Below are 25,917 nucleotides of genomic sequence, written 5' to 3'. Positions count from 1 at the left end.
GAAGAAGAGTTGGTTCTTAGATGCCGCTTTTCTCTACCCGAAGGAGTCTCAAAGCGGCTTACAATTGCCCTTTCCTCTCCCCACAAGAGACACCCTGTTAGGGAGGGGGGGGGGGCTGAGAGAGCCCTGATATTACTGAAGAAGAAGAAGAGTTGGTTCTTTTATGCCACTTTTCTCTACCCAATGGAGTCTCAAAGCGGCTTACAGTCACCTTCCCTTTCCTCTCCCCACAACAGGCACCCTGTGAGGTGGGTGAGGCTGAGAGAGCTCTGAGATTACTGAAGAAGAAGAAGAGTTGGTTCTTAGATGCCGCTTTTCCCTACCCGAAGGAGTCTCAAAGCGGCTTCCATTCGCCTTCCCTTTCCTCTCCCCACAACAGACACCCTGTGAGGGAAGCGAGGCTGAGAGAGCCCTGAGATTACTGAAGAAGAGTTGGTTCTTAGATGCTGCTTTCCTCTACCTGAAGGAGGTTCAAAGCAACTCACAATCTCCTTCCCTTTCCTCTCCCAACAACAGACACCCTGTGAGGGAGGGAGGGGAGGCTGAGAGAGCCCTGAGATTACTGAAGAAGAAGAAGAAGAGTTGGTTCTTATACGCCGCTTTCCTCTACCCGAAGGAGTCTCAAAGCGGCTTCCAATCCCCTTCGCTTCCCCCTCCCCACAACAGACACCCTGTGAGGGAGGGAGGGAGGGAGGCTGAGAGAGTTCTGAGATTCCTGCTCTGCCAGAGCAGCGTTATCAGGGCTGTGGCTAGGCCAAGGTCACCGCGCTGGCTGCATGCATGTGGGGGCGCACTCCCACCACTGCACCAAACTGGACGAAGGGAGGGGTTCCCTGGGCGCCGCTCCTGGCTCCTCGGGGCACGGAAAGCACGCCGGGCGGGAAGGCAGCCAGGGCAGGGCAGGGCTCCCCTCCGCCCCCGCGCGCGGAAAGGGCCCCTCGGGCGGGAAGGGAAGGGCGGGGCTCGGGGCGCGCGGCTGGCTCCTCCTGCCCGGCGGGGGGAGGGGGCGCCAAGCCGGGGGGGGGCTGAGGGGCGGGCGAAGGCGGGTCCCGCCGCGACGCAAGGGTGAGAGAGAGACCGACCGACCGTCCGGCGAACGTCCCCGTCGGCCTCCCTGCCTCCTACCTGACGGGAAGCGGCGGCGACGGCGACGTCTGCGGGGCGCAACTGGTTTCTGAGGGGGAGGCCAGGGGACGGGCGGGGCTTCCTTCCCGCCCGCCGGCCACGCCCCATCGCCGCCCGCCAACCCGGAGGCCCCGCCGGCGGCCATGCCATGTGTGGGCACGCGCCTCCCCTGGCCCCGCCTGCCCGCCATCTTGGGCCCTGGCAGCCTCTTCCCACCGCGGCCGGACTCTCGCGCGCGGCGCCACAGCCAGGCCCGCCCCTTCGCCCCACGGCCCGCGACGCCATAAGAACGCGACGCCCGGAGGAGGAGCCACGCGCCTGCCCATCCCGGCCGAGGAGCGAGCCAACCAGCCGGCCCGGAGTCGGGACTCCAGCCGGGACGCTGCCCCATGACGTCACCCCTGCCGAGTTGGAAGCGGAGGCCGGCGTCACGGGAGGAAGCCGCGAGAGACACGGGAACCCCCCGCGGAAGGCCCACGCAGAGAAGCCCCCCGGGGAGCCAGGTAGAGCCCCCTCCCGCCCCGCAAGGAAAGGCCCCACCCCCGGCCCCCCTTCCCTAAAGGCCCAGGGAGAAAGGGTCCTACCCCCGAGAAACCAGGGAGAGCCCCGCCCCGCACGGAAGAGCCCCACCCCCAGCCCCCCTTCCTCGGAGAAAGGGTCCCACCCCCGAGAAACCAGGGAGAGCCCCGCCCCGCACGGAAGAGCCCCACCCCCAGCCCCCCTTCCCTAAAGACCCTCGGAGAAAGGGTCCCACCCCCGAGAAACCAGGGAGAGCCCCACCCCCGGCCCCCTTCCCTAAAGGCCCAGGGAGTAAGGGTCCCACCCCCAAGAAAGCAGGAAGAGGCCCGCCCCACAAGGGCCCCCACGCAGAAGGGCCCCACCCCGGCCCCCCTTCCTTAAAGAGCCAGGGAGAAAGGTTCCCACCCCCGAGAAGCCAGGGAGAGCCCCGCCCCACGCGGATGGGCCCCACCCCGGCCCCCCTTCCTTAAAGAGCCAGGGAGAAAGGTTCCCACCCCCCAAAAAACCTGGGAGAGGCTTGCCCCGCAAGGGCCTCTCACAGAACACCCAGGAAGACAGCCTGCCCCACAAGGCCTCCTGGGAAGGGCCCCATCCCTCCTACCCGGTAGACCCTGGGAGTGGCCCCCCCCCCAAGAAACCAGGTTGAGGCCCGCCCAGCAAGGAGCACCCAGGAAGCTGCACAATGGCCCCCGCAGAAGACTCAGGGAAGTGCTCCAGCCTCCCTCCCCGAAATACCCAGAGAGGGGGTCCCCCTGCCGGGAGATACAAGAAAAAGGCCCGTCCCACTAAGTATCCCTGCAGAAGTCCCTCATGAAAGCCCCATAGAGGCCCCTCTCCCTGTGAGAACCCCAGAGAGTAGCCAGTTGCCCCTCATGCCCCTCTCCGGTTCTGCAGTCCCCTCTGCAGTCCTCTCTCCGGTTCCTAGAATCATAGAGTTGGAAGGGGCCATAAAGGCCATCTAGTCCAACCCCCTGCTCTACGCAGGATCAGCCCAAAGGATCCTAAAACATCCTGGCTCTCCATGGGGCCAGGAAGGACACAGAACACATCTTTCCCCGTGCTTTTCTCTCCACAGAGGACCCAGGATGCCCAGCCCCCCCCTTCTTACTGCCGTCCCATTTGAGGGTCTCCCACACACACATACAACGGGAGATGCCCTGCCTGCTCCCCCACTGTCATAACCTTCCCAGGTGGGATGCTGGGGGAGGGAGTAATCATGCTTGGGAGCCCAGCCTCCAAAGCAGCCATTTCGGCGGCGGCGGGGGGGGGAGTGTGGACTCATCTCTGTCGCCTGGCAAAGATGACCCTTGGGATGGCTTGGTCCTGCCCATTGCCATCCACATGGGCAGGCCAGCAGGTGGCTCCCCCCTGAGATTCATTCCCTAGCTGGGGGCTCAGGAGCAGGACTTGCAGGCAAGAGGGGGGAGGTATCTGCCAGGGGAACTCCTCCCCAGCCATGCAAGTCTATGTGCTGACCGCAGGAGCTCTGCCACCTCCCCCCGCTCATGTGTCACATACAGTGCTCAGGAGCTGCTCGCCTTCTCAACAGCTGGAGATGTTTTGCCCAGACGAGATGGCGGCTCTGTCGGATGAGGACCTCCTCGACTTCCTCCTGAAGGATGGAGCCCCCGCAGTGGATTTCCTTGGGAAGGGTGACGGCTTCCTTGCAGACTGGAGCCTGCTGGAACCAGAGGTGAGGCTGGGCCTTCCCGGAGCCCCCCAAGTGTGTGGGCCAGCTGCTTGACTCTGCTTCCCATTCTGCATTTGCAGGGCTTGGGGGAAGAGGGAGTGGAGGACTTCCTCAGCTGCCTCCTGAAACCCTTCCAGGAGGAGGCGGTGGCAGAGGCAGGCTGCTCGTGGGATCCCTCCACTCCTCTCAGTGACAGCAGTCGTTCCGAGGACTCGAGCGGGCCCTGCAACAACAGCAGCAGCAGCAGCCACCCTGGCAGCATGGAGGCGTCCTCTGTGTGCATCCCCCAGGGCTCAGAAAGCATCCAGGCAGACCACAACTACGCCTTGCACCAGGAGGCCCCGGGCCCAGGGGCCCCCTTGCTGGGAAGCTTCCACCTTGCCGAGAGCGATGTTGCTATTGATCTGGGTAAGCCTTGCCGGACTGGGGTTTGATGGTAGGAGCGCTAGGCTCTCCCTGAAGAGCTGCTGCTGGCAACAGTACAGTTTCTCTTGAGTGGTACCATGGAGGAGGAGCCAGCACAGTCTTGTGCTGTGGAATTTTGCAGTCCTAGTCAAGGGGTGGGCGGCAGTTCCAGGAGGGCCTCCTCGGTGTTGCATGTGATGTGGCTTAATAGCTTGAGTCACCTGTTCTGTATGTGTCTCATACTGTGGCTGGGCTCATGTATGTTGGCCATGAACCCATGTGCAGGCCAGGGAGCCGTTGCTGGTCTTATGGCCCCTTCTGTGCCTGATTGAGGGACGCCTTCCTCTTCCAGAGACATGGGTGGAGGCAGAGGCCCCTGACGCGTCCAGCAGCAGCCCCTGGGACTCTGGCCTTCCTGTTGCCGTGTCCATTGAGGAGCCCCCCCCAGGAATGGGTCTACAGGTACAGGGTCCTGCAGTCTCCTGGCACGGGTGCTGGCCAGGGCCCCTCAGGCTGGAGCTTGGCATTCCCAGACTTTGCCCCCTCTCGCCAGCTTCATCTCTCAGCTTGGGTTATTTGGGGACTTTTCAGATGGCATTTCCGGAGCTGATCCTGACTAATGAGGAGAAACGGCTTTTGGAGAAAGAAGGAGTCTCCATCCCATCCAACCTTCCCCTGACCAAGGTGAGCCCTGATTCTTTCTGCCCCTGCCCTTTCCAGAAATGGGGCCCTGGGTACTGGAGGCATGTCAGAAGTACAGGCAAGGGAGTTAACATGTTCGCAGACAGCCCACCTCCAACCCCCCCCCCCGCCCAAACCTTGCAGAAATGCAGAAACCCTGGCAGTGGCGCAGCTGTTTTTTTCTGCCAGGCAAATAATTGCAGGTTTCAGTAAACAAAGTAGAGGTGCCCTATACTGGGCAGCCTTTCTCCATGACACTAGTGCAAATATCAGAAGAACATTAGAAGAGCCTTGGTGGATTAGACCAGTGAGTCTTCTAGTCCAGCCTCCCGTCTCACACAGGAGCCAACAATTCCTTTGGAGGGCCAGCAACAGGGCAGAGAGGCTGAGGCCTTCCTAAGAACATCAGGAGAGCCCTGTGAAAGTCCATCTAGTCCAACCTCCTGTCTCACACAGTGGACAACCAGTTCCCCTGCAGGGCCAACAATGGCAGAGAGGCTGAGACCTCCCTAAGAACATCAGGAGAGCCCTGCTGGGTAAGACCAAGGAGGGGTATTGGGCAGAGAGGCTGAGGCCTTCCCCTCATGTCTCCAGGCTCTGGGAGTGAAGGTTCTCCTCTGCCATTGGTAGACCTCTCCTCCATTAATCTTTCAAAAACCCCTTTAAACCTATTTCTTCACATGGCCATCACTCCACCCTCTGGCAGCAAATTCCACATTTTAATCACCCTCTTTGTAAAGTGGTACTTCCTTTTTTCAGTCCTGAACCTGCTGCCCAGCAGTTACATGGGATGCCCTTGAGTCCTAGTTTTTAGGAGAAGGAGAAAAATTCTTCTTTGTGGACTCTCTCTACCCCAGGTATTACATGAGAAACCTCTATCAGCCCCTCCACTTGGTTGTCTTTTTTCTTTCTGAGAAAGTCCCAGCCTCTTCAGCCTCAGGGGCTCCAACCCCTACATCATCTTGGCTGCCCTGCTCAATATTTTTCTCAGCTCAGCAGTTTCGTTTTTGGGATATGGCAACCAGAATGGGGCACAAGATTCCAAATGAGGCCGCACCATAGATCTACACAGGGGCATTACAATGCCAGCCATTTTATTCTCAATCCTTTCCTGGTAATCCAGGCCTTTTCCATCCTCCCCACAGCACGCTGAGGTGACATTGCTATTGAATATCCACTACAGCCCCAAGATCTTTCCCCCTTTCAGTCCCAGCTAATCCGGACCTGGTTAGCCTAGACATGGAAAATGGGATTTCTGGCCTAGTGTTCCTCACCTGACCCTTGACAACGACGAACTTCATGGACCAGATCCTGGGGTAGTGCTTCCTCATGGTTTGGGTTGGGCTTGCAGGGGCTGAGACGGGCACTTGGTGCTGAGCTTACATGGCAGCCAGGCTAAGCGAACGCAAGCCACAGGGCAGAAGAGAGAGCCATGGCTCACTCCCTCCTGCGGAATTGGCCTTGCAGGCTGAGGAGCGGGTGCTGAGAAGAGTCCGTCGGAAGATCCGCAACAAGCAGTCCGCTCTGGACAGTCGCCGAAGGAAGAAGGTCTATTTGGACAGCCTGGAGAGCAGGTGGGGCAGGCGGAGGGGGTGTCTCACATCAGGAGCCCCCAGGACTTCTCTGGCAACCCAGAGAGGTTCATTGGTTGGTCCCAGGGGCAGGGTGCACCTCAGAGGGCATTGCCAACAGGGAGGCATGGCCTGCTGCTCCCTGACCTTGCTTGGGGTGCCGGCAGGCTTCCTCTGCTGCTCTTCTGAGAAGGGGCAGCTCCTCTGCCTACCCACCCCAGAGCTTCTCTGCTGGCAAGGGAGCCTCATTTCTGCCAGCTTTCTTGCCTCAGCTAACTGATCTGCAGCCGTGCCTACTTCCTTGTCACTCCTTGCAGGGTAGTGGCCTGCACAGCCCAGAACACGGAGCTGCAGAGACAAGTGCAATTGCTGCAGAAGGAGAACATGTGAGTGACTGAGAGCATGCCTTGCAAATCTCCCTGGGGACCAGCAGGGTCTGCACCATCCTGTCCACTTATCTGGTCCTGCTGCAGATAGCTCTTGCTGCTCTTCATCTCATCAAATGTTTGGCTGTCTAGGATATGACCCTTCCCCCAGATCCTCATTTTACAGGCAGAGAGGGAGGGCCTTGGCTGAGGCCGTGGCCCAGGGTAGACAGCAGGGCCTGGTGAGGATCCAGTGCATGGGTTCCAGGCTGCCCAGCTTGCCCACAAAATGTTTTTCCCAAGAGTGCCCCTGGGACTCTGATCCACTACTCTGACTGTGCTGCAGGTCCTTGCTGGCACAGCTGCAGAAACTGCAATCCCTGGTTTGTCGGTCATCCACCAAGACCACCACAGCCAGCACTTGCATCATGGTGAGCAGTTTACATGTGTCCCTTGGGGTCACCCTGCCAGTTGGCGTTGCCTGATGCCAGCCACACAAACACCACTGAGCTGTGCCTCTTTCAGCTCCAGAGAGTGGAGCTGGCTCCCTCTGCTTGGTTGGGGTCCTTGCCCCTTGTTTGGGGTGGGTGGGCTGTCTGCTTTTCCATGCTGAAGACTGTTGTGTCTCCTGGCAGGTCCTGCTCTTGTCCTTCTGTCTCCTCCTCTCCCCAAGCCTGTATCCGTTTGGAACCCGGGAACAGCAGCTGGAGCTCCAAGGAGGTGGGTGAACCTGGTGGGGTGGGGCGTGGGTGACCACTGGGAGGCTGCTTGTCCCTGCTTGCAGTGGGAGGGAGGAATGGAAGGCCGTGGGCATTGTGGCAGCTCTTCAGGAAATGCCAACATGAGATCATCTACCTTGACGTAATTTCTGGATTCTTCAAACCAAGATTTAAGAACTAGTAGATGATGCAGCAGGGTGTAGAAGAAGATTTTGTTGGATTCTAGGTGACCCACAGGCCATGTGTCAACTAATGTTCATTTCATAAAAAAACCAAAGTCATCTGGGAGAAATCTGCTCATCATAACTTCCCAATCAGCAATCTATTTAAATAACAGCTCTTTGCCCCCATGAGTACAGTGGATTTCTCAGGGATAAAATCATAGAGTTTGATAAAAGCCCTAGTCCCACTGCCTGCTCTGTGCAGCACCAGCCTCAAGCATCCAGGAGAAGGATCTGTTCAGCCGCTGCTTAAAGACCACCAGTGAGGGGGAGCTCCCCACCTCCTGAGGCAGCCCATTCCACGGCTGAACTAGACCCATAGAATCCTAGAGTGGGAAGGGGCCATGCAGGCCGCTTAGTCCCACCCACTGCTCAATGCAGGATCAGCCTCAAGCATCCAGAAGTAGCTGTCCAGCTGTTGCTTAAAGACCACCAGGGAGGGGGAGCTCACCACCTCCTTAGACAGGTGATTCCCCTGCTGAACTACCCTAGCTGTGAAAAATTGTTTCCTGATTCTAGGTGGTACTGCTTTCCACATAATTTAAATTCATTATTGTGGGTCCTATCCTCTATTGCCAACAGCAAGTGACAACTTTCAAAATACTTAGTGAGTCATTATGGCTGAATGTTCCCAGCCTCTTCCAGGCTGAATGTTCCCAAGTCCCTCAGCCTTTCCTCACAGGACTTGGTCTCCAGTCCCCAGATCATCCTCTCCATTTTGCCCATGTCCTTTTTGATGTGAGGCCTCCAGAATTGCACACAGGACTCCAGGTAGGGTCAGACCAATGCGGTATACAGCATAGGGACCATGGCATCTTGTGGTTTTGATGTGATACCTCTGTTGACACATCCCAAGACTGCATTCCACCGCCTTTTCCACCACATCCCACTGTCTGCTCATATTTAGCTTAGAGTTCACAAGTGCCCCAAGATCACATTCACACACACTGCTACCCAGAAGTGTATCCAGTATGCATACTAATTTTTGGAACCCAGAACTCTGCTCTTCTCTGTATTGAATTTCATCTTGTTCTCATTTGCCTACTTTTCCAGCATGTTCAGATCTCATTGAACTCTATATATTCTGGAGTGTTCACTGCTACTCCCAATTTGGTGTCATCTGCAAATTTAAGATTAATCTTCCTTTTTTTTGATAGAATGACTAGTTCAGTAGATGCAAGAAATGTGGCAATAGTGTATCTAGATTTTAGCAAGGCCTTTGAGTAGGTCCCCCACAGTATTCTTGTGAGGAAGTTAGTAAAAACTGGAGTGGATAAAGTCACGTTGGATCAAATGGATTTGTAATTGGCCCATTGATAAAAACCCAAAGAGTGCTCATTGATGGTTTATCATCACTGGAAGGAGATGGCTGGGCCAGTCTTGTTTAACATTTTTGTTAATGATTTGAATGAGGCAATATGACACTGAGTTGGGTGGGGTGGCTAATAGCCCAAAAGAAAGGACTACTATTCAAAGAAATCAGCATAGATTGGAAAATTGGGCCATTGCCAACAAAATTAATTTTAACTGGGAGAAATGTAAAGTATTACATTAGGGTAATAAAAATATGCATAACTATAAGGTGGGGGATACCTGGCTTGATAGTAGGACATGTGAAAGGGACTTAGACGTTCTGGTGGACAATAAGTTGAGTATGAACCCACAGTGTGATACGGCAGCTAAGAAGGCTAATGTGGTATATCAGGCTGCATTGCTGGAAGCACCAGACCTAGGGCTCGGGAAGTTCTAATGCCTCTCTATTCTGCATTGGTTAGACCTCCTTTGGAATATTGCACCCAGTTCTGGGTCTGCATTTCAAGAAGGAGACTGACAAGCTGGAACATGTCCAGAGAAGGCTGTCTAGGATGACTCAGGGGTTGGGATCCTTGCCTGCAAGGAGAGGTTGAGAGAGTTAGGAGGGAGGGCAGTTGTGTTTCACTACTACAAGGAAGACATGCTGAAGAGTGGGCCAACCCATTTGCTGCATCTTTAGAGACAAGGACTAGGAGCAATGGATTCAGATGGTGGGAAAGGAGGTTCCTCTTAAATATAAGAAAGTATTTTTTTTCATTGATGGAGTATGCAGCCTCGGAGGATGGTGGAATCTCCTTTGTTGAAAGTTTTTTGGAGGAGACTGGATGAGGACCTGTCATGAGTGTGTGTCTTTTAAGAGCCCTAGAAGTTGGGGGTCTGGAGTAGATGGCAGCCTCCTGTGATTCGGGATCTGATTCTGAGCACCTGTTTTGGATCCACACAGCTGATAAGAAGAAGCAGATGTGGGGGGGGGGGAGGCTGTCCAGGGTCTTGGCAACAGATGCTGCCACCTCGGGGGCAATGGGTCCCCATTTTCTTGCCCTTGCAAAGCAGCCATGTTCTGGGGGGGGGGGGGGCACTGCCCCAGTCCTGTGCCTTTCTTCCACTAACTCCCTAATTTCCTGGTGCCCTTGCAGTGTTATCCCGGAAGCCGCGTGAGTATTCAAGTGACGGAGGGCAGCTACAGGCCGAAGTGCCCGTTAGGAAAGCAGCAGCCCGTCCTCTCCCTGCTAGCCTTCTGCAGCATTCGGAGGAAGAGGAGTCGTTGCCTGAAGACACGCCGCAGGCCCTGGGCAGTCTCAACCAATCCTTGGAGGATAGTCGGCACCCTTCAGAGGCTCCAGCAGCCGCCATCGCCAACAGCTCTGCCTCCGAGGACCCCTTTCTCCAGCCTGCAGGGCATCCACCACCGGAGAAGTCACTCTCGGGGGAGCGCACAACTTTCCTGCCTGCCTCTGCCAAGCAGGAGCAGAGCTGGGTGGACCAGGCCACAAGCGTCATACTCCAGCCTCGCCACGCAGACGAGATGTGAGGCCACAGGTGCAGAGAGCGCTCCGCTGGCAGTGGGAGCCACGGGGCCAGCCAGTACTGTACCTCCCCGGCACTGGCTGGACAGAGGGAGGGAAGAGTGCCACCTCCCAAGCAGCTCTGGACAACGCTCCAGGAAGGCAGTGCTACTCTCCCAGGGGGGCTCTCCTCTCGGGCACAGCCCCACCCCTCGCTTGCCTCGGCTCCCGCAGGGGCCAGTGTCTCCGTGAGCCAGTCCTCCCTCTCCTGCCACCTGCCCTGCTTCTGAGCCCCGAGCCCCTGCTGGTCACAACCCGCCTTGGAGTCAGCCCCTTAATGCTCTCCCTTTGCTGGATAATCCAGACCCCCTCCCCCCAAGCATGCACTTGAAAAAAATAGCTGGGTTTTCTCCCAGAGGGAGTCTCAAAGCACATTACCACATCAGTCCCGGCTGCTCCAAACTACTATGCTGGAAAGAGCTGGGACAGATCCTCACAGCAAGAGTTGCTGCTCCCTTGGCAGGCAGGAAGGCACTCTGTTCCCCCACCGGGGCTCGTGCTGCCTGAACCTTGTGGGGAGGGGGGGGGCGGAGAGGCAAAGGCCACTGCCTGCAGCTGCCTCCACAGCCTCTGCCGAGGGGTGCCTGCCTCACAGCCATGGGGTGCCCTGCTTTGCACCGTAGCCATGGCTCTAGAGGGACAGCAAGACAGCCCCACTGCTGTAAGGCTGACTGCAGGGAAGTAAAGTAGATGTGGGGGGGGGGAAGGCTGTCCAGGGTCAGCTCCCCTCTTTGTTTGGCTTTGCTCCCACTAATCCTGGGGCTTGTGACAGGGCAAGGGGCATAAAACATTGCATAAAATAAAGAAGAGCAAAACCATCCTGGTAGGCAGCTGCTGTGTGTGACTTCCCCCTCGGCTGTGCGTAGCAAGCCCCTGCAGTGGCTGCTGGCTGTCTTGGGGCTGTGGTACATCGTGTGCACTCCAGGGTGCTGCAGAATTGGGAGGGCTGGTGCAGCAGTTGGGAGAAGAGCACCCTGATCTTACAGGCTGCTGGGTGGCACGGCCCTCCTGGGCAGCAGGCAGTCACTTAGCACAGTGGTCCCCAACCTTTTTATCACCGGGGACCACTCAACGCCTTTTACTGAGGCCCGGTGTTTATGGGGGGTAGTTTACTCCTCTACTCTCAACCACTGCCCTAACGCTCTCTGGTCGCTATGGTAATGTTTAAACATCCCTTCAAAATAAGATACAGACACGCCACAACAATGAACATAAGGAACATTTTATTTTCATGGAAATTTTAACTCATGACAATGACAAATCAATGAGAACCCTGAGCTTGTTTCTCTGCAACGAGATAGCCCCATCTGGGAGTGATGGGAGACAAGGATACCCGAAGTGTGTTGTAAAGGGCCGGGGGGGGGGAGGCATCCTTTGGGGCCCACCTCCAATTAGTCAAAGGACCACATGTGGTCCGCAGCCCACAGGTTGGGGATCGCTAACTTAGCACACAGGGTGGCGGAAAGGGTAGGCGGTGTGCTGGCTGGGATGTTCTGCCTGGAGGGGAGCAGGGATGTGTACCCATGGCAAAGCTGGCTCCGACTTGCTCTCTCCCCCACACATTTGCCCGTCTTCTGACCCCTGAAGAACAGCCTCGCTTGGGGAGGTTCCATTCAGCCTTTCCACACAGGTACGGCAGGCGAGGGGGTGGGTGATGGAAGCTAGAATATGCCCCCTCTCTATCTGCCGCTTTTAGGAATGAAATTTTGGTAAAGCTTTTTTTAAAGGCAAAGATAAAATTAACATAAATGAAAAGGGGAAAAAGATACAACTGCAGCTTCCTATTTCCAGCCATTCACCTGCTCCTGTGGCTGTCCTTACTTGCAGGGCACCCACCCCACCCACCCTGGGCTTGTGCGAGGAGGTCAGGGCTGCTGGTGTGGTGGGTGAGGCAGCTCTGCGTTTCACTCGACACGCGTGAAGATGTTTCTTCCAACCCTGTGGAGAAGCAGAGGCAGGTCAGGGTGCTCTGTGGACACGCAACCCCCCTCCTCCTGACCCCAGGAGCCAGAGGATGGCTGTTCCGGGGCCTGGCCTGGCCTCTCTGCAGACCGCTGCCGCCACAAGACCCACTTCGCCTTACCGGGTGGCCTTCCAGTCCTCGCCCCGTGATTCGGCCTGTTCACGCAGCAGCCAGGTGGTCTCCAGGGTCTCCTTCCCCTTGGCGTCCACAAAGTGTTGGCCCACGAAGACTGCTGTGGAGTCTGGGGAGGGAAAGGGCCGGTGGAGGCAGTGGGCAAGCCATCCCCTCCAGGGCACCTGCTGGCTCCAGGGGGGGGGCGGCTGTGGAGCCCAGTCCAGTGGTGCTGGTGCAGGGGGCAAGGGCCCGGGGTGGGGTGGGGAGGGCCCGCACACATTTCACTGCCCGGCAGGCAGAGGGCGTGGGAAGGTAGGGAGTTAGGGTTAGATGGCCCCCGGTCCTGAGGCTGGAATGGAGCCATGCAGGTTGCAGACTGCGAGACACACATGCACCTCAAGCATGCCCAGAGTGGTGGGGTTTGGGGAACGGCACGGCCAAAGGATGCTCCTCCCCCGTGGTTCGCCCAAGCACTCCGGGAGCGAGGTCCGGCCCAGACAATTTCCACTGGCATCCTGCTTAGTCCCTCGGGGGGGGGGGGGGGAGAGCGCCACTCACTCCGGGGTGTGACCCCAGTGGACCTGCCAGCCATGGTGGCTTTGTAGCTCCTGCCGGAGGCTGTGGCAGCCAGGATGCACCGCAAGAGCCAGCTTGGTGCGGTGCTTAGGAGCGCAGACTTTGATTCCCCACTCCTTTCCCACATGCAGCCAGCTAGGTGACCTTGGGCTAGTCACAGTCCTGATAGTGCTGGTCTGATTGAGCACAAATCTCAGGGCTCTCTCAGCCTCCCCTCCCTCCCAGGTGTCTGTTGTGGGGGAAGGTAAGCCGCTTTGAGACTTTTCTCTAAAGTGGCACATAAGAACCAACTCTTCTTCTTCTTCAGTAATCTCAGAGCGCTCTCAGCCTCCCCTCCCGCACAAGGTGTCAGTTGTGGGGAGAAAAAGGGAAGGTAAATGGAAGCTGTTTTGAGACTCCTTTGGGTAGAGAAAAGTGGCATCTAAGAACCAACTCTTCTTCAGGGCTCTCTCAGTCTTGCCTCCCTCACAGGGTGTCTATTGTGGGGAGAGGGAAGGGGATTCTGTGCCTCTGTGAGACGCCTTCTCCTTTGGCCCCCACCCACGCTCCTCTGCAGCAGTGAGGCAGGCCCGGAACCTCGCAGCTCCCTCCAAGCTCCACCAGCCGGCGGCAGGGGAAGGCGCTGGTGCGGCTCGGCTCCGTTCCTCGGAAGAACCGAAGCGCCCCGCCCCGCCCTCTGCTCGGAGTTTCTCCCGTCCCTCCTTCCGTTTGCTCTCTTCCTTCCCTGCTAAATCCCTCCCCCCATACACCCCCCCAATCCTTCCCCTCCCATATATTCTCTCAACTAAGCGCCTGTTGCGGGGGGAAAAGCCTATCCCGCCACCGAAAAGCCCCCTCCCTCGTTTAGACGGTGGGTAACGGCGGGGGCGGGGCTCTTCCGGGACCTCAGCCGGTGCTGCGTTGCTCCGGGCTTCGGGGCAGGTGACAAATGACGCGCGCCTCCGGAGCGGATTTCTGCCTGCTGTCCGGGCCGCGGGTGGAGGGGACGGGGAAGATGGCCCTGGCCGGCCGGGCCTGGTCAGGCTGCGGCGCTGGGCTGGGCTGGGCTGGGCTGGGCTGGACGGGTTGGGGGAAGGGAGGGGGAGGGGGAGGGGCCGCCGCCGCCGCCGCCGCCGCCGCCGCCGCCGCCGCGCCCACCTGAGAAGGTCCAGTTGACGGCGAAGCCGAAGGTGGGCTGCTCCAGGTGGTCGGCCAGGTGCTGGGTGCCGAAGAGGGGCGACTCTTGGATGGGCTTCTTGGAGGCGGCCACGGCCGTCTTGTAAGTGCCGCGGAAAGCGCCGGCGGCATCGGGCGCCCCGAGGACCATCGTGGAGCCCAGCTCGTTCTGCCAGGTGCCGGTCAGGGCGGCCTGCGGGAGACGGGCAGGCTCAGCGCCGGGCCGGCCGGGGCTTCCCGCTCCGAGGGCTGCCTAGCCGGGTGGGAGGCGAGGCCCTTCCCGGCCGTTGCAGGGAGGGGGGGTGGCAGCCCAAGGGGATCCCCTCGCGACTGCCAGCCAGGGAGAAGCGGCGGCCCTGTGGCCGGCCGGCCGGGAGAGAGGGAGGGAAGGGAAGGGAAGGGAAGGGCGGCCGCGGGCTCTGCGCCCAATCTCCTACCTGGCGGGGCTTGGCGGCGGCCTCCACGACGGGCAGGAGGCGGCCGCCGGAGAAGATGGAGCAGAGGAGGGCCAGCGGCGGCGTCAGACTCCAGCGTTCCATCCCGGCGGCGCGGCGAGGATCGCCCCGCCGGCTTCCTCTTCTTATAGGCTCCGCGCTAGCGCCTCCTGGCTGGGCTCGCCCTCGGGATTTCCGCGCCGCTTCGGAGAAACCAGCTGCCTTCTCCGCGACCCAGAAAGCGAAAGCGGAGCCATGGATTCTATTCACCTAAACCGTGACCCGCGGTGGCCTGGTCAATGCTCCTGGGGGGGGGGTCAAGATCAAGGCAGCAGGTCCTTGTGTCTGTCCTTGTGCTGTGCGCTTCTTTGCTGCTCACCCTCTCTACCTGCAGGGAAGGACTGGCCGCTCCCATTGCTGCCTCTGTGTGGAAGGGCACCTGCACATGGAAGCTTCTACCTTGAGTACAGGTCTGTTGGCCTTCAAGGTGCCTGACAGGATTCGAACCCGGTTCTCTCTTTCCCAGTGTTTACCCTTCTCATCAGCCGCTGACATCAGAACATGTCCAAGGTCAGGCATGCCACAAAATAATGTTCAGCACTGAGAGATTGGTCTGTGTGGTACCTTTGGGCTCTCTGATGCTTAAGAACCTACTGTGGCCTCTGGCTGAGATCCTGGCAGGGGGTTTCCCAGGCTGGCCTGTAACACTGGAAGTGCTGGGACCCCCGGGGGCCCCAGGAACCAAGCCCCTCCCTACAGAAGCCTTGCTTGGTCAGTTGGGTGGAAGCCTTGGTCCAAGTGGCAGCTACCTGCATTAACTGCCACGCAGAGCCAACATCCCCCTCCTCCCCAGGGCAGCCAGAGGACCCAAATATGGCCACAGAATCATAGAGTTGGAAGGCACGTCCAACCTCCAGCACAGTGCAGAAACTCATCCCAAAGGACTCCTGGGGATCCTGTGGATTTATTGTCCTCCCAAATGTCCTGTCCATCACAGCCCTGCTCAGGCACACCTTCATACACTCAGATACATGATGAGAGATGCCAGAGAAATGAAAGCGGCTGCCGTGGCCAACCATCCTCTGCCCTTTGAGTCCAGGACAAGATGGAGTTCAAGTTGCAGGCATTGGCCTTCCAGGCTAGTGGCAGAAGACCTACTGGGAGGGGCGTCAAGACCTGAGACCTTAATGCCTCCCACAGGAACCAGGAGGTTTTCGAAGAGGTGGCCATGAGGATGCGGGCTTTGTGCCACAATAGGATGGGGCTGGAGTGCCAGTCCAAAACTAAAATGATGAGGGCAGAATATTTTTGCTGCATGGCCCACAGCCGGGATTCCAGAGCAGCTCCAGTAACCTGCCCCTATTTTGAGATCCCATGCATCTATGAGGAGGGTGATGGCAATCCATGGCCCTAAAGTGTTTCTCATAGCCTCTAAATAACTAAGAGGGAGCGGGCAATGGAGGACAGCAGCCAGCAGCAGCCAGACAATCCCAATTACTGGAAGGTCTCGCCCAAGGACTCATGCCAAGCCGGAGAGGACAGAGATGGTCACCTTCAACCTCTTTCCAATCCCAATAGGGCAGGAATCCGTTTTCCGCCACCCTACCCCTCTAGCCTAAGGTAAGTATGGAGCACCAGGATTGAGGGTTGGTCTGCCTGAGCCTTTGACAGGTGGCAGGCATTTATATGCTCATGACAGCCCTCTTTTTGAAAGGTTGTCACTTGGAGGAGAAGAGCCTCTTGTGGCGCAGAGTGTATCCAAGTGGCAGAAATGCTATCTGAAGCTGTCTGTCCACAAAGTTGGAAGTTCGATCCCAGCAGCCGGATCAAGGTTGACTCAGCCTTCCATCCTTTGGTAAAAAGAGTACCCAGATTGCTGGGGCGTAAAACAGTAATGACTGGGGAAGGCACAGGCAAGGCCACCCTGTATTGAGTCTGCCATGAAAACTGTCAGGATTGTAGAATCTCTGTCATAAATTAGCCTGAGTTCCTCCATGTCAGTTATATTACTAGATGGGGCCCGGCGCCTGCTAGTCCCGGCCTTGTAGTTTGTAAGCAATAAAATAGAATAGTGATGTTATGTTAACCTTATCTTGTTATGGGCAGAAAGGGCTGTTTGTCACCTCTTTCAAGGATGGGAGTTTGGAATCCTGTTTTGGTTTCACATATGTCTTTTCTCACTCACCTCCCCCCCTTGGGAACTGTCAAGTTTTGGGCGGGAGAAATGTATTGATAAGCTGAGGCAAATCTGGCTTCTAGTCAGATTTGACTTTTCAGTCCCTTGCGTGTAGTGCTAATCAATAAAACTATTTTTTCTTTTGAATAAGTTTTGTTGTGAGTTTCCTGTGCGCTTGACATCAAGTCAAATCTGACTACTCCTTTCACCTGCAAAATGCAGGGCGAGGGACATACTTTTTCTGATCAGGGAGAGGGCCTGGATTGGGACCTCTCCCAGGCCGAAGGCGCTGGTGCGGGGCCGCACAGCTCGGCCATGATGCGGGCTGTCTCGGGGGCAACCCCGGGACCCGAGGAATTTTTGGAACGTCACATCACCCAGCGCAGGCGGTTGTCAAAATACGACCGCCCTACTGGGGATGAACGTTGGCCGGAGCACCTGGGACTGCCTAGCTACGCGCTGGAGCCTGTGGGTGAGACACAGGACTTGCAGTACAAGCTGGACAGGGTGACTAACTGGCTGCAGGACCTCTCGGGTCGGCTGGATCCGGAGGAGAGACGCCGAACACAACGCCTGCTAAAGGACGTGCTCGGTGGGGGTGCACACGATACCAGTGCACGGAGAGAGAGCGGTGGGTTTGCACTGCAGGAGCACGGCATGGCGGCCGCGCAAGCAACGGCAGAGGCGGCTGAGGCGCTGGCCAGAGCCCGGGCTCAGCTAGAGATCGGAGCCGAGGCGGCGGCAGCGGCGGCGGCGCGTGAAGCAGCGCGAGCGGCCGCGCGAGCAGCAGCAGCGGCGCAGGTAGCGGAGCGAGCGAGAGTGGCGGCTGGGAGAGGGAGAGGCATTGGCCGGGGTGCAAGACCCCCGGCCCCGGCCCCAGCACCGGCGGACTGGGGCCCAGGGCGCCTACCTGCCCACCTCCGTGGAGTGGAAATGCGGAACACCTATAAGTTCAAGGCAAAGTTTTCTGGGGACCCCTCCGATTTCCCCACGTTCCTGGTGCACCTCCAAGCCTACATGATGGACATGGGGTTCACTTTCCAAGACGACGCCGAACGGGTGCGTTTCGTGGGGCAAGCCCTGGAAGGCAAAGCTGCCAAATGGTTCGTGGATTTGTACCGTTACCACCCCCAAGCCACCCGCGACTACAACCATTTCATGAGGGCCCTGCGCCAGATGTACGTGGAACCGTTTGAACGGGAGACTGCGGAGAAGAAACTCCGGGCTCACCGGCAAGGAAAGTTGTCCGTGGTTGAGTACGCCAGGGAATTTAAGGAGCTGGCTTCCTCTGTACCAGACTGGACGGAGCCCCAACGTGTGCTGGCGTTTGTGGGGGGCCTCAATCCCACTCTGGCTGACAAGTGCCTCCTCCTGGAAGACCCACTCACTGTCGAAGGGTGGGTCCAGCTGGCTGGAGAAATGGAAAACCGCTTGGAACGGGCCTCAATGGTGCAAGCCCTGGCCGGGAAAACCATGGCGAAGACTTCCACCCCGGTGAAGACCAAGCCCCGAACCAAATTGGAACCGGCGGAGCGCACTCGGCGCATGGAGAAAGGGCTGTGCTTGGGATGTGGCCAAGCCGGGCATTTCCTCGCACACTGCCCAACGAAAGCGGCATCAACCCCGAAAGCTGCGAGCAGCGCCCCATCGAAAGCCACGCCTGCCAAGAAAACCACCACCAAGAAAAGCACCAAATCTCTCCTGGTTCCAGTGGCTGCCGTGCCAGCGGTGGACGACTCGGAGGAGGGAAGCGGGCTGGAGGACGAGGATCAAGCTGAGGAGCAGTCGGGAAACGAGGACGGTCTGCTGTAAAGGCGCCCCGCCAGCAGGCCGCCAACAGGGGCAAACGCGTGGTGAGTGATTCCCCCTTGCTACTCCTACCGGCCAACCTTTCTAACCCCAAGTCGGGGAAAACGGTGGGAATCCGATGTATCGTGGACTCGGGGTGCACCCAATCCCTAGTGAGCCCGGCACTGGCCGAGACTTTGGGGGTGGGGAAAGTGGCACTGAAAGAACCCTTGCCAATCACCCAGTTAGATGGGAAATGCGCTCCCGGTGGGGAAGCCACGGCAAAGACTCGCCCCATGGACTTGGACATAAAAAAACATTGGGAGCAAATCCAACCTTTGGTGGCCCCTCACTCTGCCTTCCCATGCGTGTTGGGGTTGGATTGGCTGAGGGAACATGATCCCCTTGTGAAGTGGAAGGAAGGGACTGTGGAATTTACCTCCGCCGCTTGCGAGCAGCACACGCGGCAGCAGGGTCCTCCGAGATCCGGGGTGGTGGCTGCTTTGGGGGTGGGGGTGGACGCGCTCCCTCCTGAATACCGGGACTTTGGTGATGTGTTCGCGGAGGTGGAGTGCAACCAGCTTCCCCCCCACCGCAAAACTGACTGTGCCATCGAATTAAAGAAAGGAGAGCCTCTCCCCAAAGCCAAACTGTATTCCATGAGCCCGCGAGAGATGGCAGAGCTTAGAGAATTTTTGGATAAGAACCTAGCGAGGGGTTTTATTAGACCAGCCACATCTTCCTTGGCAGCCCCGGTCCTTTTCGTTAAAAAGAAGGACGGTTCGCTAAGGTTGTGCACCGACTACCGCGGGTTGAACGCGGTCTCCACCTGCAACGCCTACCCGCTTCCCCTGATAAAAGACTTGCTGGGCCACTTGGGGAAGGCGCGCGTTTTTTCGAAACTGGACTTAAGGGAAGCCTACTATCGAGTTCGGATCAAGAAAGGGCATGAATATTTAACAGCTTTTAATACGCCCCTGGGGCAGTTTGAATACACCGTAATGCCGTTCGGCCTCGCCGGCGCTCCGGGCGTGTTCATGAATATGATAAATGAAATTATGCATGATTTATTGTACCAAGGGGTGTTGGTTTACATTGATGATATTCTTGTGTATTCAGAGAATGTTGAGAGTCATACGAAGCTGGTCCGCGAAGTGCTCCGCCGCTTGCGGAAGCACCAGTTGTTTGCTAAACTGTCAAAATGTGAGTTCCACCGCGAGGCAGTGGAGTTCTTGGGTTTCCGGGTCTCCCAGGCTGGGATCGAAATGGACCCTGGCAAAGTGCGTGATTTGCTGGCATGGGAGCCTCCCCGCACCAGGAGGCAATTACAAAGTTTCTTAGGATTCGCTAATTTTTACAGGACCTTCATTCCCAACTTTGCCAAGGTTGCGCTGCCCCTCACTGACTTGTTAAAAACCAAAGGGGGGAAGACGGCAAGCCGACCTGGGGCGCCTCTCCCTTGGACTCCCTCCTGTCAGGAGGCGTTTGATAAACTAAAGCTGTTATTCACGTCTGAACCTGTGTTGGCCCATGCCGACCCCTCCAAGCAATTTACAGTACAAGTAGATTCCTCGGACGTAGCAATGGGGGCCGTGATCCTCCAAGAGGGGGGGGACGGGAAATTGCACCCCCTGGCCTATTTATCAAAGAAATTTTCAGCGGCAGAAAGAAATTGGGCAATTTGGGAAAAAGAGGCGGCTGCAGTGAAATTGGCCCTTTCTACGTGGCGGCATTGGCTGGAGGGGTCCACGATCCCGTTTGTAGTCTGGACAGATCATAAAAACCTTCAGGCACTCAAACAGCCCCGCTCGCTTTCAGCCAAACAAATGAGATGGGCGGAGTTTTTCGCTCGTTTCAACTTCTCCCTAAAGCATCTTCCTGGCAAACTGAATTTTTTGGCTGATGCACTATCGCGCCTGCCTCAGTACAACAGCAAACGAGACCCATTGGTAGATACCGTCTTTACTCCCGCCCAACTGGGGATGGCCGCTGTGACGCGCAGCCACACAAAGACTGTTACGCCCATCCCAGGGGGCTGGGTCCAAAAGGACTTGTCAACTGACCCAGAGTTTTGTTCCCTCCGCCCTGATTTGTCTGAGAAGGGGGGGCTCTTTTTCAAAGGCGAAAGACTCTTTGTGCCTGCCGCGGCCCGGGGGAAGGTTTTGAAACTTTGCCACGATGCCAAAACCGCTGGACATTTTGGTTTTGTGAAAACTCTGCACCTGGTCAGGAGACAGTACTGGTGGCCATCCTTGCGTAAAGATGTGGAGAAATATGTGCAGGGGTGCCCCATTTGTATTGCCTCAAAGCCAATTGGGGGCAAGAGGAAGGGACTTTTGCAGCCGCAGCCCACCCCCTCACGTCCATGGACTGATGTAACTATGGACTTTATTACGGACCTTCCCCCCAGCCAAGGGAACACTGTTATATGGGTAGTAGTGGATGCTTTTTCCAAACAGGCTCATTTCATCCCCTGCACGGGCGTGCCCTCAGCACCAAAGCTGGCCTCTCTTTTTATTAAACACGTGGTACGTCTGCACGGGATCCCGACACGTGTCCTGACGGATCGGGGCCCCCAGTTCGTTTCCAAGTTTTGGAGGGAGCTTCTTAAACTATTGGGTGTGGAGCAAGCCCTCACCTCGGGCTATCACCCGGAGTCAAATGGCCAGACCGAAAGAGTAAACCAAATCCTGGAGCAGTATTTACGCTGTTTTATCAACCACCAGCAGGATGATTGGGTTTCTTTATTGCCACTTGCTGAATTCGCCTATAACAATGGGGTCCACTCCTCAACGGGGGTATCGCCCTTCAAGGTGGTGTATGGAACTGATTTAGTGTCAGCCCCCACTTGGGGACTTAGCTCCGCAGAGGTCCCTGACATAAACAAATGGGCAGCCTCCATCAGTACGGGCTGGCCAGAAATCGTTGCTAGCCTCAAGGAAGCCAAAGATGCCTATAAGGCTCAAGCTGACAAGAAGAGGGTACCTGCCCCTGATTGGAAAGTGGGTGATTTAGCCTACCTGTCTACCAAGAACTTAAGGTGCCAGCAGAAATCCAGGAAACTTGGTCCAAAGTTTGTGGGACCATTTAAAGTGGTGAAATTGATAAATGCTGTGACTGTGGAGCTAGCTCTACCAAAAACTTATAGGAATGTGCATCCGGTTTTTCATTCCAGCCTGCTGCGAAGAGCTCCAGCCCCGGACGAGTGGCACCCTCCTCCATCTATGCCTGTTCCAATTTACATCGATAAGGACACCCACTATGAAGTCAACCAAATCTTAGACTCTCGCTTGCATAAGGGTCGCCTTCAATATTTGGTCGATTGGAAGGATTTCCCCTCTGGGGATAAAGAGTGGGTTGAGGCTGGAAATGTGAAGGCACCCCGCCTTCTCCGGGCTTTCCATCGAGCATTTCCTGATTGTCCTCGCCCGGTTGATGCCGGCTAGGTGGGGGAGTGAAGTTAGTTTTAATGCGGAGGGATGTCAGGATTGTAGAATCTCTGTCATAAATTAGCCTGAGTTCCTCCATGTCAGTTATATTACTAGATGGGGCCCGGCGCCTGCTAGTCCCGGCCTTGTAGTTTGTAAGCAATAAAATAGAATAGTGATGTTATGTTAACCTTATCTTGTTATGGGCAGAAAGGGCTGTTTGTCACCTCTTTCAAGGATGGGAGTTTGGAATCCTGTTTTGGTTTCACATATGTCTTTTCTCACTCACCTCCCCCCCTTGGGAACTGTCAAGTTTTGGGCGGGAGAAATGTATTGATAAGCTGAGGCAAATCTGGCTTCTAGTCAGATTTGACTTTTCAGTCCCTTGCGTGTAGTGCTAATCAATAAAACTATTTTTTCTTTTGAATAAGTTTTGTTGTGAGTTTCCTGTGCGCTTGACATCAACGCTGCAGGGTGTCACCCCAAGGGTCAGACATGACTCGGTGCTTGCACAGGGGATACCTTTACCTTTACACTTGGAGAAGGGCAGGATGCTGTTTCTGTTGGCTGCAGAGGAAAGGGCGCACAGTAATGGGTTTAAACTACAGGTACAATGATATAGGCTAGATATCAGGAAAAAAAAATTCACAGTCAGTGTAGTTCAGCTGTGGAATAGGCTGCCTAAGGAGGTGGTGAGCTCCCCCTCACTGGCAGTCTTCAAGCAAAGGTTGGATACACACTTTTCTTGAATGCTTTAGGATGCTCTGGGCTGATCCTGTGTTGAGCAGGGGGTTGGACTAGATGGCCTGGGTGGCCCCTTCCAACTCTATGATTCTATGATTCTTGGAAAAGAGTGACAAGTGGAGTACCCCAAGGATCTGTCCTGGGCCCTGTGTTGTTCATCACATCAAAATCACGAGATGTCATAGTCCCGTTGTATACGGCACTGGTCAGACCACACCTGAAGTATTGTGTGCAGTTCTGGAGGACTTCAAGAACTTCAAGAAGGACGTAGATAAAATTGAAAGGGTACAGAGGAGAGCGACGAAGATGATCTGGGGCCAAGGAACCAAGCCCTATGAAAATAGGTTGAGGGACATGGGAATGTTCAGCCTGGAGAAAAGGAGGTTGAGAGGGGACATGATAGCCCTCTTTAAGGATTTGAAAGGTTGTCACTTGGAGGAGGGCAGGATGCTGTTTCCGTTGGCTGCAGAGGAAAGGACGCGCAGTAATGGGTTTAAACTACAACAATATTTAAAGAATACTGTTACCCGCCACGAGCCTGTAGGGAGTGGTGGGAAATAAATCGAATAACAATAACAATATAGGCTAGATATCAGGGGGAAAAAATTCACAGTCAGAGTAGTTCAGCAGTGGAATAGGCTGCCTAAGGAGGTGGTGCTCCCCCTCACCGGCGGTCTTCAAGCAAAGGCTGGATACACACTTTTCTTGGATGCTTTAGGATTCTCTGGGCTGATCCTGCGTTGAGCAGGGGGTTGGACTAGAAGAACAGGTCACAGAGGTTTGCAGTGGGAGATGAATTTTGCACTGCTGTGCGGCGTGTCACAAGGGGCGGAAGAAGAAGAAGAGTTGGTCCTTGCAGCATTGTGTGCATCACCCCCACACCCCACTGGACTCCTGTTGCCACCTTGCGCCCCATGCTCCACGATCCTAAGTGTTTTGGGATTCTCTGCCAAGCGGCTGCTCTACCACTCACCCCCATTTCTGCACCGGGTGTGAAGAAACAAAGCAGCGCTGCCCCCCACCCCTTGTGAGAACCGGGAGAAGACCACTGGGATCATCAGATCCGGGAGGGGGCTCCAACTAGTCCTGCACCGCTTCCTCCCCCCAGTGGCGAGCCCCTAATTTGAGATCCTCCCATGGGGGAGAGAGGCCCAGGCCTTCCCTGATGTGGCCTCCTGGCTGTGGGAATCATAGAATCATAGAGTTGGAAGGGGCCATATAGGCCATCTAGTCCCACCCCCTGCTCAACGCAGAATCAGCCCTAAGCATCCAGTGGTCTCCAACCTTGTTATCACCGGTGACCACTCAACACCGGGGACCACTCAATGCCTTTTACTGAGGCCCGGTGTGTGTGTGGGCGTAGTTTACTCCTCTACTCTCAACCACTGCCCTAACGCTCTCTGATCGCTATGGTAATGTTTAAACATCCCTTCAAAATAAGATACAGACACGCCACGACAATGAACATAAGGAACATTTTATTTTCATGGAAATTTTAACTCATGACAATGACAAATCAATGGGAACCCTGAGCTTGTTTCTCTGCAACGAGATAGCCCCATCTGGGAGTGATGGGAGACAAGGACACCCGAAGTGTGTTGTAAAGGGCCGGGGGGGGGGGGGGAGAAGGCATCCTTCAGGGCCCACCTCCAATTAGTCAAAGGACCAGATGTGGTCCGCAGCCCACAGGTTGAGGATCGCTAAAGCATCCAAGAAAAGTATGTATCCAACCTTTGCTTGAAGACTGCCAGTGAGGGGGAGCTCACAACCTCCTTAGGCAGCATATTCCACTGCCGAACTACTCTGACTGTGAAGATTTTTTTCCTGATATCAAGCCTATATCGTTGTACTTGAAGTTTAAACCATTACTGCGTGTCCTCTCCTCTGCAGCCAACGGAAACAGCATCCTGCCCTCCTCCAAGTGACAAACCTTTCAAATCCTTAAAGGGGGCTATCTTGTCCCCTCTCAACCTCCTTTTCATCCAGGCTGAACATTCCCAAGTCCCTCAACCTATCTTCATAGGGCTTGGTCCCTTGGCCCCAGATCATCCTCATCGCTCTCCTCTGTACCCTTCGATTTTATCGATGTCCTTCTTGAAGTGAGGCCTCCAGAACTGCACACAGTACTCCAGGTGTGGTCTGACCAGCGCCGTATACAATGGGACTATGACATCTTGTGATTTTGATGTGATGCCTCTGTTGATACAGCCCAAAATGGCATTTGCCTTTTTTTACCGCTGCATCACACTGCCTGCTCATGTTTTAGTTTACAATCCAGAAGTACCCCAAGGTCTCGTTCACACACAGTGCTACCTAGAAGCGTATCCCCCATCCAGTAGGCATGCTTTTCATTTTTCTGACCCAGATGCAGAACTTTACACTTATCTTTATTAAATTGCATCTTGTTCTCATTTGCCCATTTTCCCATTGTGTTCAGATCTCGCTGAACTCTGTCTCTATCTTCTGGAGTATTTGCCAATCAGAGAGGTTCCCTGGAGTCACCAGGGCCAGCAGCCTCCTCCGTGAACTGTCTCAACTCTCTTCTTCTTCTTCTGGTTGCGGTTGGGATTCCCGCCTTCCCTGGAGGGCAGGTGGGAGGGGACCAGGCCGGGCCTTCATGGATGCCGTGAGTGTGCTCCTTGCTGGCCAGAGCTGCCTGGGAAAGGCTGTATTTGGGGACCCCTGGATGGGAGGCCAGTGGAACCTTGGAGAGCAGCAGCGTTTGAGAAGCAGGGTCTGTGGGTTCCCTAGGGGGGACAGCAGTGGCCAGGGGAGGAGGGAGGGATCTTGACCCACACGGTTGTTCCTCTTTTCAGGCCCTGGGTTCTGATCTCTGGCTTGTACTTGGGAGCTGGCTGTGGCCAAGTCAGGAGGATGTTGAAGCGGGGCCCTCTCTGCTCTACGCACAACTCATGCACCTCTTATTAACCCCTTCCCAAATTGTCCAAACTGCTAAGTCCATTCCCTACCCTCCAAGGGGCTCCAAGCCCGCCTCCCCGTCCCCTCTGGCATTCTCCCCAGCTCTGTGCAGGCTTCTCCAGGGGCGGGTTGCAGCCCTTGGCTCGGGAGGGAGGGGGGAACAGAGCAGTCCGCGGGGGGTAGGGTGGGGGCTTGCAACCGAGGGCTAAATACAGCTGTATTAGATGGTGCATTGGGAGGTGGGGGAGAGAGAGAATGCCCCCCCCCCGCCTCTGCTGTAGCCGTGGAATCTGGCACAGGGCCTAGAGACAGATATATGAATTTGCTCTACTAGGCGGGAGGGAGGGGTGGCCAGGCTCTGGATACAGCCCTCTAGCCCCCCCCTCTTGGGCAAACACCTTCCTTAAGACCGCAGCACGCCTTCCCCCCTCCCTCGAGGCCAGGC

At 56.3% G+C, this 25,917-nt stretch overlaps 4 protein-coding genes across 9 annotated transcripts in view; 2 read left to right on the top strand and 2 right to left on the bottom strand.

Moving 5' to 3' along the window:
- TLN1 (talin 1) overlaps positions 1 to 1,251 on the bottom strand; it is an 86,150-nt gene extending 84,899 nt beyond the window's left edge. For all 4 annotated transcript variants that reach the window (XM_077346657.1, XM_077346659.1, XM_077346660.1 and 1 more), the window contains exon 1: positions 1,126 to 1,251. The gene's annotated coding sequence lies outside the window, so the exon portion shown is untranslated. The remainder of the gene's footprint in view (positions 1 to 1,125) is intronic.
- Positions 1,252 to 1,253: 2 nt separating this feature from the next.
- Positions 1,254 to 10,993, top strand: CREB3 (cAMP responsive element binding protein 3). 2 transcript variants are annotated; one of them, XM_077346668.1, is made up of 10 exons: positions 1,254 to 1,628; positions 3,165 to 3,337; positions 3,415 to 3,742; positions 4,092 to 4,201; positions 4,331 to 4,423; positions 5,888 to 5,994; positions 6,309 to 6,377; positions 6,703 to 6,787; positions 6,992 to 7,076; positions 9,747 to 10,993. In XM_077346668.1, the coding sequence occupies exons 1-10, from the start codon at positions 1,274 to 1,276 to the stop codon at positions 10,139 to 10,141; spliced, it is 1,800 nt and encodes a 599-aa protein (XP_077202783.1). In that variant the 5' UTR covers positions 1,254 to 1,273; the 3' UTR covers positions 10,142 to 10,993. The 2 variants fall into 2 exon arrangements, with proteins under 2 accessions (XP_077202783.1, XP_077202784.1); XM_077346669.1 differs by having other exon boundaries at positions 1,404 to 1,628; positions 3,194 to 3,337.
- A 388-nt stretch (positions 10,994 to 11,381) lies between these two features.
- On the bottom strand, positions 11,382 to 14,577 carry LOC143842043 (avidin-like). The gene is made up of 4 exons (XM_077346675.1): positions 14,421 to 14,577; positions 13,966 to 14,176; positions 12,259 to 12,379; positions 11,382 to 12,113 (listed from the first exon to the last, which is right to left on the bottom strand). The coding sequence occupies exons 1-4, from the start codon at positions 14,520 to 14,522 to the stop codon at positions 12,080 to 12,082; spliced, it is 468 nt and encodes a 155-aa protein (XP_077202790.1). The 5' UTR covers positions 14,523 to 14,577; the 3' UTR covers positions 11,382 to 12,079.
- Positions 13,422 to 21,717, top strand: LOC143842039 (uncharacterized). Of its 2 annotated transcripts, none has more exons than XR_013232970.1 (2): positions 13,422 to 13,678; positions 21,557 to 21,684. XR_013232970.1 is itself a non-coding variant. In XM_077346670.1 (2 exons), the coding sequence occupies exon 1, from the start codon at positions 16,810 to 16,812 to the stop codon at positions 18,403 to 18,405; it is 1,596 nt and encodes a 531-aa protein (XP_077202785.1). In that variant the 5' UTR covers positions 14,691 to 16,809; the 3' UTR covers positions 18,406 to 18,446; positions 21,557 to 21,717. The 2 variants fall into 2 exon arrangements, 1 of the variants encoding a protein (XP_077202785.1); XM_077346670.1 differs by lacking the exon at positions 13,422 to 13,678 and adding an exon at positions 14,691 to 18,446 and having other exon boundaries at positions 21,557 to 21,717.
- The last annotated feature ends 4,200 nt before the right edge of the window (positions 21,718 to 25,917 follow it).

This window comes from Paroedura picta, chromosome 7 (assembly GCF_049243985.1).
Source record: "Paroedura picta isolate Pp20150507F chromosome 7, Ppicta_v3.0, whole genome shotgun sequence".
Lineage (NCBI taxonomy): Eukaryota > Metazoa > Chordata > Lepidosauria > Squamata > Gekkonidae > Paroedura > Paroedura picta.
This window is presented reverse-complemented; position numbering and strand designations above follow the sequence as displayed.